Consider the following 15,905-nt stretch of genomic DNA (forward strand, 5'->3'; position numbering starts at 1 on the left):
GTTGTGACAACTGAAAACCTACATGTAGAAGATAAGTTACCTATTCTGTCACTTCATTTCAAGTCAAATAATTGTTATTAGTGTCAGTATATAAGTACAGTAGCTTTGTAGTAAAGTTTCAAGTGGGCATGTTGTAGCTCACTGGCTTCAATTCTCAGTACACCGAAGAAAGATTAAATTATATCGCTAAAAACTTCTTTCACATATTCGTTTAATTTTTAGAAGGGAGATATACCCTTAGTTGAAAGGTGTTTGCAGGTAATAGTGATAGTATTACAACTAAAAAAAATTTGTTAGGGTGTATTTGAGGTGTGTGAAATATATGACATATCGCCGATCTGCCATTGAAATACTACAGGGCGTTGTTTGAGTGTTTCTAGTTAGTGTTCAAAAACATCTTTCTCATACACCTTCAATTTTTATGAGGGCAATATACCATCAGGTGAAAGGTGTTTGCAAGTAATAGTAATAGTTTTATAATTTTTTAAAAATTGTTAGTGTGTATTTGAGGTGTGTGAAAAATATGACATATCGCCGATCTGCCATTGAAATACTACAGGGCGTTGTTTGAGTGTTTCTAGTTAGTGTTCAAAACATCTTTCACACATACACCTTCAATTTTTATGAGGGAATATACCATCAGGTGAAAGGTGTTTGCAAGTAATAGTGATAGTTTTATAATTTTTAAAATTGTTAGTGTGTATTTGAGGTGTGTGAAAAATATGACATATCGCCGATCTGCCATTGAAATACTACAGGGCGTTGTTTGAGTGTTTCTAGTTAGTGTTCAAAAACATCTTTCACATACACCTTTAATTTTTATGAGAGGTATATACCATCAGGTGAAAGGTTTTTGCAAGTAACATTGATACTTTTTTTTTTAGTGTGTATTTGAGGTGTGTGAAAATATGACATATCGCCATTGGTGCTTGTGATGCTTGAGTGTTATAGTTCTAAAACTTCTTTCTTTCTTGTTGATCTTAGTATTTGACAAAACTGGAAGGTGTTTACAACGCTTTGTGATAGTTCTAAACTTTCTGTTCTTGAGGGGTCTGTGACAGTGTCAGTTAACATTCTGTCAATGCCCATGTCATTCCACACATGCAATAAGATATCTGAATTAGTTACTAATGTAAAACATGTCTCAAAGTAATTTTTTTTTAAAAAGGACAGCTGATGTTAACATATGTGTTCTACCGATAGTTTTGCGTTCTTTAACATGTTTGGGGAGGGATGGGCGTGGTGTATCATTTATTCTTTCATTCATTCACATATGTTCTTTTTCTTTTGTTCTTTTTCTTAATTTCTTTCATTCATTCACATAAAATTCTTGCTCTTAATTCATTCATTCATTCATTCATTCATTCATTCATTCATTGTAAAATTCCGACTGATACAATACACTGGCTGAAGTACTGTTAAACGCAGCCGAAGTTGCGCTGGGACCGAACCTAGTCACTGTGTGCGTTGGAGCATGACGAGGCACACGTTAATTAGTACAAATGGTAAAGAAAGCAAGCGAGTGACCTATCCCTGTTGTAGAGTATCCCTGTCAGTAAAAGTATTGGCGATTCTCTGATTCCCATTAAACTGTTTTCTTCCAGCTCAACTGGCGGAGATTAGGAAGGTCACTTTGTCTCGTGTCCTGTGTGACAACACCAATACCTTCCATGTCCAGAGAGATGCATTCAGAGTCCAGTCCCAAGCGTACGTACACACTGACGACTCCTTTCTTTCGTGTCCACTTCATTCGTAACTACTCGTCCCTTTCCGTAACTGAAAGAAGATTCAGATTCAGACTCATTCAGATTCATTTTTATTCAGCATTTCAGGCCTAAAGGCCTATAGTACAAATACACTTGCTACAATTATATGCACTTGGTGGTTGTGGTGACATTTCTTGCATTGAAGACATCTTTTAAATAAATTGCAATAGATTTGATAATATCAATATTTTTAAAATTTAACAGACTGGACAATATTTGTTCATCTCTTACAGGTGTTGATACAAATGATAAATACTTACTTCTTAAATCTAAATACTTGGTACACACAAATAATACATGAAATTCACTTTCAATATTACCTGTATTACAATTTTTACAGATGGATTCATTTACATCACTGAAAGCTCTACTGGGTTTGCGTAAATAGTGAATTCTAAAATCATGAAAACCAATTCTAAATTTACACAACGCCCGTATTAACGATTTGTCTTGTAGGTTCATAATATAAAACTCAGGTTCTAACAAAGATTTATGAGAAGAATAGTGTTCTAAGAAACTTGAATTATTTATAGACATAGACCATTCTTGGAAGAAAATGTCCTGAAGACGTTGCTTAAAAACATATAAAAAATTACATTCATTTCCAACCATTTGTGAAATCCACACATGAGAAAATCCAGTAGAAAAAAGTAACTCTCTAACCTCTGATTCCCAATTAAGCTTGCCAATATCATCTTGTAGCTTTAGGAAAATATAACTTTGCCTTGGGTACCTATAAGAATCCATTTTTAATAATTTCAGCCAAAATTTTATTACTCGTAATCTGGTGAGTACAAATATATTGCAAAGAAGACTCGTACCCCTCTCGTTGCCATTTCCGGGAGAAATATTCCCCCAGTCAATCAGAATGCGCGTATGTCGAGAAGAAATTGGGTCAAAATAGTTAGTTGACATAATTTTCATTTCGGCTTCCATAACTTTTTCCCAGACACTTCAAGTATATTCTAATTATTGCATAGTTCTTTAGGGTTTCCTGCATTTTTCTAACCAGGATATATAACATTATGGCGTAGGAAAGTATTTAAGCATGTTAAGCATACCCTTTGAGGTAATTGCCTTGTCTTGGATGCCGTGTTTGTTTTCCAAGTAAACTAGAGTTACATGCCCTTGAAAATAGTTCGGCGACCAGACTGCGCTTTTGCTTTTGTTCAGTAAATAGCTACGAGAGTGGTACGAGTCTTCTTTCAGGTTATGGAAAGGGACGAGTAGTTACGAATGGGGTCCACTTGGGTCCATTCGGGTCTGTTCGGATCCGCTCGTATCCACCCGGGTCCCTTCGGGTTAACTCGTCTGATTTCACAACCCACATAACCTCTCGGGGATATTGCAATTCTCTTTAAACACGTTGGCGTCGTCTAATAATATTATTATAAGGGACCGCAAAAAGGCTGTCCCTTAAGTATGCCAAGAACTTGCGATGATTGGGCAGAATCACGGTTCGCCCGGATCAACTCTCGTTTGTAAGCACGGTACCTGTGCATTCATAACTACTCGTGTCATTCCGACAAGCCGGATGGCGTCTCGTACCCCTCTCGTGGCCATGTTTACGACTGGGCCCTGTCTAAGCGCATAAGGGCATGGAGATGAAAATAGTCTAGTATTATTACCAATGAAAGGTAACTCTGAATTTCCAAACATGGCTCCTAGAATATCATATATCCATTCGTGACCAACTCGTGTTATTCCTGGACAAGCCGAATAGCGAGGTTACGGAAAGGGGCGAGTGGTGACGAATGATCATATATCCCGTGGGCAAAACAGCAATACAGTCATTCCCTTTGTAAATATGTTTCAGTGTTTAAAATTGCTGATCCTTTAGCTCAAAGTTTATGTTAAAATTGTGCTTTGCAAAGTTGGCGCAGTTTCAAAGTTCAACGGTGCCGCCATTTTCATGCTTCGAAATCCGTTTTACTACGCGCGATTTGATTGGTTTGCCACGATTCTTGGCAATAATGACGTACGATAGGGGTACGAGTTTTCTTGTAGGTCACGGAAAGAGGCGAGTATTTACGAATGGGTACCTGTGATCGTGGGCTTCGCCAAAGTGTAAACTTTGGGGAATGCACCCCGACTAGGTTTCGTCCACATAAATATATCTGACATACCGGCAATACTTTGCTACGCGGCGCACTAAATGTTTTCAACACTAAAACAATACATAAAATCCTTATGTATGCTGACGAACAAGGCACATGTTTTATTTAGCATATTTCCTTGTTTCATAAACAACCTAGTATGTTGCCAAAGTTCTATTTTGCGAACAAGGTGCATCTTTTATTTAGTATATTTCCTTGTTTACATAAACAATCGGATTCTCTAGCCTCAGAAATATTGCGAAAACGGTGAATTTGTATACTTACTTAGTCCTTGTTTCCAGAAACAGCCGATTCTCTTGCCGCAGTTCTGGTGCATACTTTACTTACTGTATGTCCTTCTTCCCAGGGGCGATGGTGTAGCCTAATGGTTAAAGCGTTCGCTCGTCACGCCGAAGACCTGGGTTCTATTCCCCACATGGATCTTCACTGTGAAGCCCATATCTGGTGTCCCCCGCCGTGATATTGCTGAAATATTGCTATAAGCGGCGTAAAAGCATACTCACCTCACCTCACCTCCTTGTTGCCAGGAATCCCAGCGTTCCATGTTACAGCATCCCTCGCCTTGACCTGACCATGTGGACAGAACAACAGCCACGCTGGTCAAACTGGTCGGCCCCGTCACTCTGTAGAAGCGGAAGTAAATTCCAGTTCCGGAGGAGGGTGTGCATGCCGAAAAACGGAGGGTGTGTCGGACCGCGGGAAGTGTGGAGGTTCTGTCCGACACATGGCTAGCGGGACCGGATAGTCTTGAATAATTATCGCCTGGGTTGTGTTTTTGTTGAGTAATAAAAACATTGTACAAGTATTGCTTTATATAAGCTGAGCTTCAACTTGATATTAGCAGACGTGTTTAATACATATCAAAACTTAGAAACTAAACTCTTCAAAAAGGAAACGACACAGGCCAAAAATAAGGAAATGTATTTAACCTATGTAACTGTACGTAAGTCGATTAAGCTTGAACATAGATGAATAAAATTCGACACAAGGATGAACATGTGCATCGTTGTCATTGTCAGCATTAATTCAGTTCACTCACTGCACATGTGTGGACACAAGGGTGCGTTCAGGTCAGTACCTGGTAACACCACCCCTGGATTTGGGATGCAAGTCCGCGCAATACACAAGACGACACGATCAACGGGATTCAAACACAGGAATTGTCTTAATGACGACGAAATAAACTGCTGAAAACGCCTGTTTCTTCTCTTTGTTAAGAGTGTAAAATGCTCATCCATTTCTGGATAGAAAGATACGTGATATGACCTCAAACATTTGAACATGGCGGTCGCAGTTGCATCGCCGTACAAGATATAGTTACGTAAACAATACCACAGCGACGTGTCATCGGTCACGATTAACATTCAAAACAATGTACAATTCATTCAGTAAGGTATCACTCAAAGTCAAAACATAGGAGGGCGATTACTATAAAGCCAAGCATCTTCACTGGTCAGTACACAACACCACTGAAAGTAAACTGCTTGACTGTAATCGTTCCTCTTCTTATTATTAAGGTAAGAAACATTTACGCCTTGTCATTTCATACTGTTGTCTTATATATGTATGGAATAATATAGACAGTTTATGATTTTATTGGTTGCTCACCTTCTAATATAAACCCACTTAGACACGTGCACTGTTATGCGTAATTATCCCTTGTTTGTATATGGGTAATAAGTATTAACTATTTCTTTTATGAATGATCATGCACGATACGTTGTGTGTTTTAAGATATGTATTTTTTAATTTGTATGTATATGTTGTGTATATATCTATCATCATGTAATGAATTACGCATCATAGTTTAGAGGTATTAATCCAAGCATATATGTATTCATTTTCACTTACATGTCGTAATGCTCTCTCTCTCTAGACATGAACATGTGCTTAGCTCTACCTACAGCTATATTCCCTATCTATCTAGCTTCCCCTTAAGTAATACAAATATTGACATTTCATATCGAAGTTGTTTGTATATATTTCATGTATTCATATTATTGTCAATCCATATGCCATGTATTTCTGTTTATCAATTGTATCCAATTCTGTAACACAACACCACTGAAAGTAAACTGCTTGACTGTAATCGTTCCTCTTCTTCTTATTAAGGGTATAATCAAGTTCCCAAACACGCGTCAAAAGCTTGATTATACAATCCTCTTTCGGTAGCTACACAGCGTTCAGGCAAAAAGAGGCTAGTCCTTGACCTTAGTTTTATCAATCAGTTTGTTTATAAAAGAAAAATTGTTGGATTGCGTTGGATTTTGTGCAAGATACAGGTTTTAAGTTCAAATGGCTTTGGTTATGCTAAATCGAAGGACTTGTGTTCTCGTCATTCAGGCATTGTTAGAGATACTCTAGAACAATCAGGTTTTGTCATTAATGTTGAAAAGTCAGTATGGCACCCTGTTAGAGAGTTAGAGTGGATTCACATGGAATTTAGATTCTAGTGTTCTTTCCATTCCTGTCAAGAAAACAGAAGATATAGTGTCCAATTTGTCCGCATTCATGTCCGATTTGCCGAGGTTCACAGCAAGGAGTTTAGCTGCTTTAACAGGGAAGGTCATAGCTCTTACTCCAGTTTTGGGAGATGTTTGTAGATTTTTCACAAAGCATATGTATTCATAGGGCTTCTTCCTGGGATAGATTTCTAAGGTTAGAAAAGTGTCATTGTGTGTACGAATTGCTGTTTTGGAGAGACAACCTGTGTAGTCTAAAACCGAGAATGTTGTCTACTGTTATCCAACCTATGCTGTCAGTGTTCACAGATGCTAGTGACATAGGTTGTGTTGCAGATTCTGATCATGTGTTTCAATATGTGTTCGACGTGGAGAGAAATGAAGGCCATAGAATTAGTTTTGATTGCGTTTACCAGGATTCTAAGTGGCAAACTGTAAAGTGGTTTACAGATAGTAAGCCATGTTGTCGTGTAGCTTCATAGGCCAGAAATTTAGATCCCCAAAGGGGAACCCAAAACAAATTACAACAGAAACAAATTGTTGTGTTTCTAATTCAGGAATATCTTATACATTACATACTAAAAGTCTTAAGAAATCAGGGTGGGAACATTATCAAAATTAAGGATAATTAATAACTTTCCTATATATTTTTTCAACCAAAGCGAACACGTATTTCCTTTTTTTTTTAAATACCTTAAAACTATATATTTTAAGCATTATATCTAGTAAAAGGTGATAATTTTATCTTTAACATAGATCACGTATGATATTTTTAATTTTGACAGAAAAAAAATACTTTAGGGTTAAAAGCATTTTTTACCCATAATCATTCCAAGAGATGTAGAACTTTTCTAAAATAATTATTTTCATAAAATTTCTGGAAATATGTCATCAAACAAAAATACCTTTTGTTCTTAATAAAGTGTACATGTTGAAACTCATTTATTTCTAACATAACAGAAATTTTACTTTCATATCGTCTCATGTTTTGAAACGAAGATTGTGCATAATAGACAGTCTTCAGGAAAAATGATGTTGAGAGTTATCTCCCTTTCACAACATTGACATTTCCTTGGAGAGTTGCAGCCCTGACTTCATAGCATTTCTTGTGCTTTGCAAAAGGTCTTCAAGACATTTTCACAGAAGAGAGGTAAGTACATGTGTTTATAGATGTTCTTGACCCAACTTTAATTGACAGAGTTAATTCGTAAATGCATACTTGATCTTTCTTACCTCAAACCAGCACTGTTTTCAAGAACTGCATGTCATCACTAGACATATCTATAGCATTTTGAATGAGGGACTGATAAGCTTTTTAACTTTGATCTATAGGCTTTGCTTCTCCCCAAATGAATTATGTGGACTATCTCTGTTATCATATGCTGCTTTTTATATATGTAATACTTATGTTTGTGGTATTATGACACCAAGGTCACTATGACCTAGCAAAAAGAAGTTGTCAGTGTATACTATTTTCCATAAAACTGCTCTTTTTTGTATGACCCAGAAATGTCACATACATAACATATGTTCAAAACTGAAAACATTGACCTGATGATTATTTCATTCTAAAGTCAATATATTTGGTTTTAATATTCATGAATGAGATAGTATTATAGGTACTAATGATGAATACAGAAAAGAATATGAAATTGTTTGTTTCATATTATTGATATGATAATATAATTAGTTATCTAGTTTTGTGTTTTTATTAAGATTTCAAAATTTGTACATTTGTCATTAAGACTAACATTCCAAAATGTTTTTTTTTATTTTGTAATAACACAGATCATTGTATCAAAAAGTTGTAGTTGTTATACATCAATTTACATAAATTCAGGTTATGTATCATAACTGAGATTGAAAATATTTCTGAATTTATCTATATGCTATATATATATATATATATTACCTGACTTACATAGATATTTTGATTTTCAAAATTTTAGGGTGTATTAATTTCATGTAATTGCTATGGTAATATACATATTTGGAAATTTAGTTTTATATTTAGCTTACAAATTATTACTTTTCCTTTTAGGATCAAAACATGGCACCATGGATGTTTGTGTAATATGCAAGCTGCATATTCATGCGAAGACAGGCGGAGGTTCAGATGTTCTGAGAGAGAAAGGCAGCAGAGGTGTAAATGAATCAAGCGAAGCACGTGGTGACTCAATCAAAACCAGACCGGGACAGATTGTTCATGTTGATTGTCATCGACACTACTGCAATCCGCAGCAAATAAAGAAATTCAACAGTAGTAGGAATGAAATCACGAAGAACAACCAGTCTAGGACTTTACGTTCACCAAATACAAATTTTGATTTTAAACACCAATGTCTATTTTGTGCTTGAGTTATCAATCAACAGGACAAAAAGAGAGCTCATGATGTATATCCTGTTAAAACAAAGGATTTTGAAGAGTCAATTAAAGCTACATGTAAAGAACGAGGGGACAACTGGTCACATGATGTACAAACTCGCCTGCTCTACACCTGTGATCTACACGCAGCAGATGCAGTATACCATCAGACATGTAGTGTCAATTTCAGGACTGGAAAACAGATTCCATCTCAATTTGACAAATGTGTTCACACCTCCAAGAAAAGTAAGCTAGAGGGAATACCAGAAGATTTTGAAAGGACAGCAGCTTTTGAATCTGTAGTTGATTTCCTTGAGGAAAATGATGATGAACAGATTTCCATAACGGATTTGGTTAATCACATGGAGGATATCTTGAAGGGAACAGACATTGAAGCATACAGCCATCCCCTACATGAAGAAGCGTTTGCATGAGCATTTTGGAGACCAAATCATCATAACTGATGTCATTGGAAAACATAATGTTGTAACATTTACAAGTACGGCCTCATCCATTCTCCATGATTTCTATCAGGAACCAAAAAAAGGAGGACATAGACACAGAAAAGCGCCAGATTATTCAAACAGCAGCCAAGCTCATAAAAGCAGGACATTAAGTCAGTAGAGGTCAACAATGATAGATACCCTTCATGTGATGAAATGGCATCATTAGAAGCAAATTTGAATTTGTTCCAGAGATGTTACGATGTTTCCTAAGAGAACTGATTCCAAGAAAACATGCTGATATCAAGATAGCTTCTTTGGGACAATCAATAATGCAATGTTGTAGGCCAAGAGTTCTCACAGCCCCACTTCAGATTGGACTTGCTGTGCAAATGCATCATCAGTTTGGTTCCAGATTTCTTGTGAATTCTCTCAATACTCATGGTTTCTGCAGTTCTTATGATGAGGTAAAAGGTTTGAGAGAAAGTGCTGCTGTCAGCAAGGGAACTGACATCCCAGGAATATGTCCAGGAAGCTTCGGAAATGTCATTCAGTATGTTGCAGACAATGTGGACCACAACACCTGTACTCTTGATGGCTCAAACACATTTCATGGTATGGGCATGATTGCAGCAGTCACACCAGGAACAAAGACAAGTATGCCAATTGTGAAGACTAATGTAAAAGCAGAAGATCTGTTGCAGCTTGGACGAATCAAACTACTCCATTATAAACCCACTAGTCTTGGAATTCTTCACTTATAAGCCACTAGAAGAATTATCAGAAGAGGACCCTACAGCAAATATTGATCTTCTTTGGAAAACATCCTGGCTGCTGAGACATCAAGTTAGACCAGCATATTCAGGGATGATGCAAACAATTTATCATGGACAGTTTCCTGGTAAGTCATCAGTGGTGTTCCTTCCCCATGATTGACATGGATCCAACGAGCATGTCCTGCATATTTTTCCACCTTGAAGTTTGTCTGCAAACAAGCAAGAAAATACACTGTGACACCAATGTTGACATTTGACCGACCTCTTTGGTGGAAGGCACAAATTATAGTTGTCAGTGAACCAGGTGACAGTGACCTTCGTTCTCTTGTCTTAGGACTAGGAGGCTTTCACATGGAAATGAGCTTTCTTGGTAGTATTGGGCATCTAATGGCAGGATCAGGACTCCAAGAACTGTTTGAAACAGTATATGCAACAAATTCAGTTGGACATATGCTTAGTGGAAAAGCAGCTGCTAGAGCTGTTAGAGCTCACATGTTGGTTGACACAGCCTTGAATGCCCTCTTGGTTGCCAGGGCTTTTGATGTGCCCTCCCTCTTCATCTCACAGCCATGAAGAATTATCTGCAGATGTCACTGATAGGCATGAAGATGAAGACATTACTGAAGCTGTTTCACTGTATGATGGACTTATGGATGGAAAATTGACTCCAGAGGACGTTTCTTCCAAACTCTGCTTTGAAAGAATACATAGACGCATGGAAGCTGTAAAAGTGAAATAAAGTTTTCACGAACAGGGGCTCTGTGGCTCATGTACATGGATCTAATTGACATCCTTCGGAATTTCATCAAAGCTGAAAGGACAGGAAACTGGAAACTCCATCTTTCTGCAATTTCTCAAATGCTTCCATATTTTGCAGCTTCAGGACATAACATGTATGCCAAGAGTGCCCGCCTCTACATACAAAACATGTGTAGATTACCTGATGATCACCCTGATGTTTACATCAACTTCATGAATGGCTACCATGTCATTCGTAGAAGTGAGAGATTTTGGGCAGGACTTTCAACTGATCTTGTAATTGAACAAGTCTTAATGAGAAGCTTGAAGTCAAGAGGTGGCTTTGACAAGAAGAAAAGGAATGACTGAAATGCAGCGTTCTCTCTGGATCCTCTCAATGCCAGCATGTGCAGAAGTGAGTAATGCCATGCAAGAACTCACAAGTGTATCCTTTGCAACTGACGACAACCACAAGGATGTAAGAACTACCAGACTAGCCAGAGATTCAGAGGATATTCTACAGATATTGCAGTACCTAGAAGATCGAAACCCTTTCTCTGAAGATTCCACTCTGAGGAGTATTGCGACTGGCATGACATCAGAGACTTCAGTGAATGTTGACAAGGCAAAAGAAGTTGGGAATTGTATCTTGAAAAGATGACAGGAAACAGTGTAGGAGATTTCACCTTCAGAAAGAAAGACCAAGCCATTACACTCGCCTCGCAGTCATCACTGAAGATTGATGGTGAAACAGTTCAAGTGGATCCACAACTGTTGTTTCAACGCCTAATTATTGCAGCAAACTGTTCTCAGGAGGTGTTAGCAGATGTGTTCAGATATGAAATGTGTAGCCACCCACCAGCCCTCTTTGATTCTCATGCTCTAATGCGACAATCCAACAAATCAGTTCTTGCAGATTCCATGTGGTCACTGTTGCCTTCATATCAAACAGGGGCGGTGGGGTAGCCTAATGGTTAAAGCGTTGGCTCGTCACGCCGAAGAACCGGGTTCGAATCCCCACATGGGTACAATGTGTGAAGCCCATTTCTGGTGTCCCCGCCGTGATATTGCTGGAATATTGCTAAAAGCGGCGTAAAACCAAACTCAGTCAGTCAGTCAGTCAGTCATATCAAACATCTCTTCCTGACAATGTCCACTATGTGCTGGATGGTGGTTATCTTCTACATCGACTTCCATGGTCTTACGGTATGACATATGAAGAGATTCTGGCTTTGTATGTTGACTATGTCAAGAAGAAGTACAACATGGCAGTAATTGTCTTTGATGGCTATGGGGAAGGGATGACAACAAAGACACTGCCCATCAAAAAGACGTACAAAGGGCGTAATGTCACCCGTAGTCAATTTCTGTAAGGACATGAAACTGACAACCAAAGAGAACATTTCTTAGCTAACAGTCTAAACAAGCAGAAGTTCATATGTCTTTTAAGGGAGTCATTAGCAGCAAATGGAATCATGACTCACCAAGCAAAGTCTGATGCAGATCTCCTCATTGTATAGAAAGGTATAGAAGAATCAAAACAGGGACCAACAGTTCTCATCGGGGAAGACACAGATCTTCTTGTTCTTCTGTGCTATGATGCTGATTCAGAGTCACAGCTTTTCATTAAGTCAGGTGTAAATCAAGGAGGAAGGCAGAAGGAACAGAGGATATGGGATATACAGAAAACAAAAGCTATCCTTGGACCATGTATTTGTGAGAACATACTGTTTGTTCATGCTTTACTTGGATGTGATACAACATCGAGGCTATATGGACTAGGCAAAGGGACTTGCGTTGAAGACCATTGGTAAATGTTCACATTTCCGTTCTCAGGCGCTCATATTTCATGCTCCAGAATCTTCACATGATGATGTAGCAAAGGCAGGAGAAGAAGCTCTTGTGTGCCTATATGGAGGAAACCTTGGTGTAACCCTAGACCAACTCAGGTACAGGAAGTTTTGTGAAAAGGTGTCAACCAGCTTTTCTTGTGTCCTGCCCCAGTCATTACCCCCAACTGAAAATGCTGCTCAGTTCCACAGTTACAGAGTGTTCTACCAGGTTCAAGAATGGGCAGACAGATCAGCTGACATGAACCCTGCAGACTGGGGTTGGATAATCTGCCAAGGCAGGTTAACACCTACAGACAGATATGCCAGCGGCTCCTCAGTCACTCCTGAAAGTGATCAAATGCATCTTGTAAAACTGAGTGTACGTCTATGAGATGTTCTTGCAGGAAGCATGGTCTTAACTGTTCAACTGCGTGTGGCGAGTGTAGGGGTGTCAGCTGTGCCAATTCCAGTGTAGCTGATCAGGAAGATGAACATTAAAACATTTGTATGTTTGCTGAAAAATCCAAACCCATGATTATGTGATGAGTGTCTTCAGTGAAATGACAGTACCAGTTTAAACACTGGAATTATTTACTTCTGTGTTCAAGTTGTTTTCAAACAGTCTAGCATCTCATGAACTGACTGGTACTTTCATGTAAAGAAGCAACAACCTGAAATTGTTGGACATGCCCAACCATGGCACATCTCCGATTATCGGATCTGATTTTATCACATGTTGGATATTTATTTCGAAAGTTTGTAATCTTATTGATATTTTATTAACTATGCTTATTATATAACAATTATTATACTAATTACATATTGACTAATATCGCCTTTCAAAAGAATAGTTACAAGGGTCTTTTTCATACATTTTGTATGTAAATAATACTAATTAATTCAAAATCAATTAAAACTTAATTAATGAAGGTCGTTAATTTTATGATGTTAGTTAAGTAATAAATGGCACTGTCTTGTCATAAGCTTTAAAATGATATGTTACAACCAGAATACCATTCAATAGAACAATTTTCATATTTTTGGAAATTTCTGTTAATTACTTACTTAATTAAGTCAAATTAAAATATTTCCCCCTCAATGGATTTACTAAGACTTTTAGTATGACGTTCACTGATGTTGTCTGAGTACAAAACAGTTGGATGTATTTCTGTTGCAATTTGTTTAGGGTCAAACTCTAATTCTCCTGGCCTATCATGTGGTAGTTCTAAACAGCATCTACAACAAGTCGCCACCTCCATCTTTGTGATAGCCAATCAGTACAACATAAGGTTAAAGTTCAGCTGGATTCCCAGATCAGAAAATGAAAAGGCTGGTGCTCTGAGTAGATTTGAAGATTCAGATGATTGGAGAGTTACAGATAATGTTTTCGAATTCTTGGATGGAAGATGGGGGCCACATTCTGTTGATCGTTTTGCTAACCATTTGAATACCAAGTTAGAAAGGTTTAATTCCAGTACCGCATACGGAGGCAGTTGATGTATTTACTCAGCAGTGGCATGGGGAGAACAACTGGGCAGTTCCTCCTGTACATTTGGTGTGTAAAACTGTACATTTTATCTTACTCCCCCTTCACACTTGAGGCGGAATGTCGGGATGAAAATTCCTGGAGATTCCTGAAAATTCGAACTGCATTCTAAAACTTCTTACTGCATTCCGAATGCATTCCAACTATTCGGGTCAATTCTTGTAACATGCCCGAATGTTTTGAACATGTTCAAAACTTTCGAGCTACATTCGAAGTGGAAAAATATCGAACGGCATTTCAAATGCATTCTAACTGCATTCTAAGTATTCTTACTGCATTCTATGTATTCTGAACGTATTCTAGGAAGAATGGAAAAGGCAAGCCACTTCAAATCCAGTCAGAATGTCCCGAATGCGCCTCGAATGTTTCTCGATTGCTGCTCGAATTCAGGTGGAATATTCTTCAAATGTATCGGAATATTTCGATACAGATCGAATGTACCTCGAATACAGTCAGAACCTCCCGAGTGCTCTTCAAATGAGCCCTGACGTCATCAGAACACCGCCGTATCGCATAAAAAATGTAGCTGTCACTGAAACGTCAGATAGCATTTGGGAGTTTCATTCTTACAAAGCTTGAAAAAAATGTTTATTTTGACATTCTCTACCGAATGCGGTTCGATTTTTTTTCCTGGCTGATTCTCCTTGATTCCTGCCAATTCGAAATAAGTTTGAAGAAGCCTTTATTAGCATGCAATGCTCCTTCTACATCACTGGTGCCTGTGTGGCTCTCCGCTCCATATTGGCCTTTGTTGTTCCTGGTAGGTCAGAGTTAGTTGATTTTTCTACAAAAAGCCTGGAATAGTTTTAAAATCTAAAGCAGATACTACAGTTTTAAAACAGAGAAGAGCTTTTACATGTTGGCAAAATATGGGCCACACGGTTTAAAGAAATAAGTGTTTTGCCTGCAAATTCTTCCCATGTGGGCTTGTACCTTACGTCATTGATGCAGTCGGGTAAAAGGTCTCCTGTTATTATGAATGCTGTTTACGGTATAAGATGGGGGCACAGTAGCGGGTCTAACAAATCCATGTCAACATGACCTAATGAAGAACATTAAAGAAGCAGCAAGGAAATGTCACAGTGACCACGCCAAGAAGAAAGAGCCTATAGATGTTGGTGTTTTGATAAAGTTAGTTGATAGATTTGGCAAAGAAGATTGTTCTCTTGTAGATTTAAGATTTTTGAAAATGTCCATTCTTTCATACGCTGGCTTTTTCAGATTTTTGAAGTTTCCGCAATTAGCCGCTCTGATATTTCTTTTCATGAAGGATATGTTCTTATTTTCATAGAAAAGAGTAAGACAGACGTGTATAGAGACGGTAGATTTGTTGTGATTGCAGCATCTGCTTTCGAACTCTGTCCAGTGAATATGCTTCGCCGTTATATGTTATTAGCAAATATCAAGGAAGACTCCCACGAGTTCTTGTTCACACAAGTGAATTACTGTAAGAAAGCAAAGGAAGTATGTTCTCAGAGGTAATACGCCAATCTCTAACACGAGAACAATTTTCAGGGAAAATTTTAATGAAATAGGAATAGATGTGAACAGTTTCGGTTTGCACAGTTTTCATTCTCACTGTACCTAAGATGATGCTGGTAACGCATGTTACCAGCATCACATCATGGCGGCAGACAAGATCGTTTGGCGATTATTCCCTTCGAATTAGCAGTCTTCCATGTGTATACAATCAACATTAGTTAGCACACTGATAAACTTTGATGGTGCGAAAACATTGAATGTACTGAATTTGATTATTAATGTCTATGTGTTGAAGAATAAGCATTTTTAAAATCGCGCGAGGATGTCGGTAACTCAAAGTCTGGATGTCGGTAACGTGCAATGAATGATGCTGGTAAC

The 15,905-nt window shown here is 38.0% G+C and overlaps 1 protein-coding gene and 1 long non-coding RNA gene across 2 annotated transcripts in view; both read left to right on the top strand.

The window, feature by feature from the left end:
- The first annotated feature begins 1,603 nt into the window (after positions 1–1,603).
- LOC124265656 lies at positions 1,604–4,688 on the top strand. Its single transcript, XR_006895502.1, has 2 exons — positions 1,604–1,707; positions 4,411–4,688. It is a non-coding gene; the product is annotated as an uncharacterized LOC124265656 (long non-coding RNA).
- Positions 4,689–11,875: 7,187 nt separating this feature from the next.
- The window catches only part of LOC124265684 (peroxidase-like protein), a 28,924-nt gene continuing 24,894 nt past the window's right edge, over positions 11,876–15,905 (top strand). Inside the window, exons 1-2 of the mRNA XM_046700484.1 lie at positions 11,876–12,011; positions 12,526–12,777. Coding sequence (XP_046556440.1) covers positions 11,876–12,011; positions 12,526–12,777 — 388 coding nt within the window. The remainder of the gene's footprint in view (positions 12,012–12,525; positions 12,778–15,905) is intronic.

The sequence above is a fragment of the Haliotis rubra genome, unplaced genomic scaffold, assembly GCF_003918875.1.
Source record: "Haliotis rubra isolate DU_JTF1 unplaced genomic scaffold, ASM391887v1 Scf99, whole genome shotgun sequence".
Classification (NCBI taxonomy): domain Eukaryota; kingdom Metazoa; phylum Mollusca; class Gastropoda; order Lepetellida; family Haliotidae; genus Haliotis; species Haliotis rubra.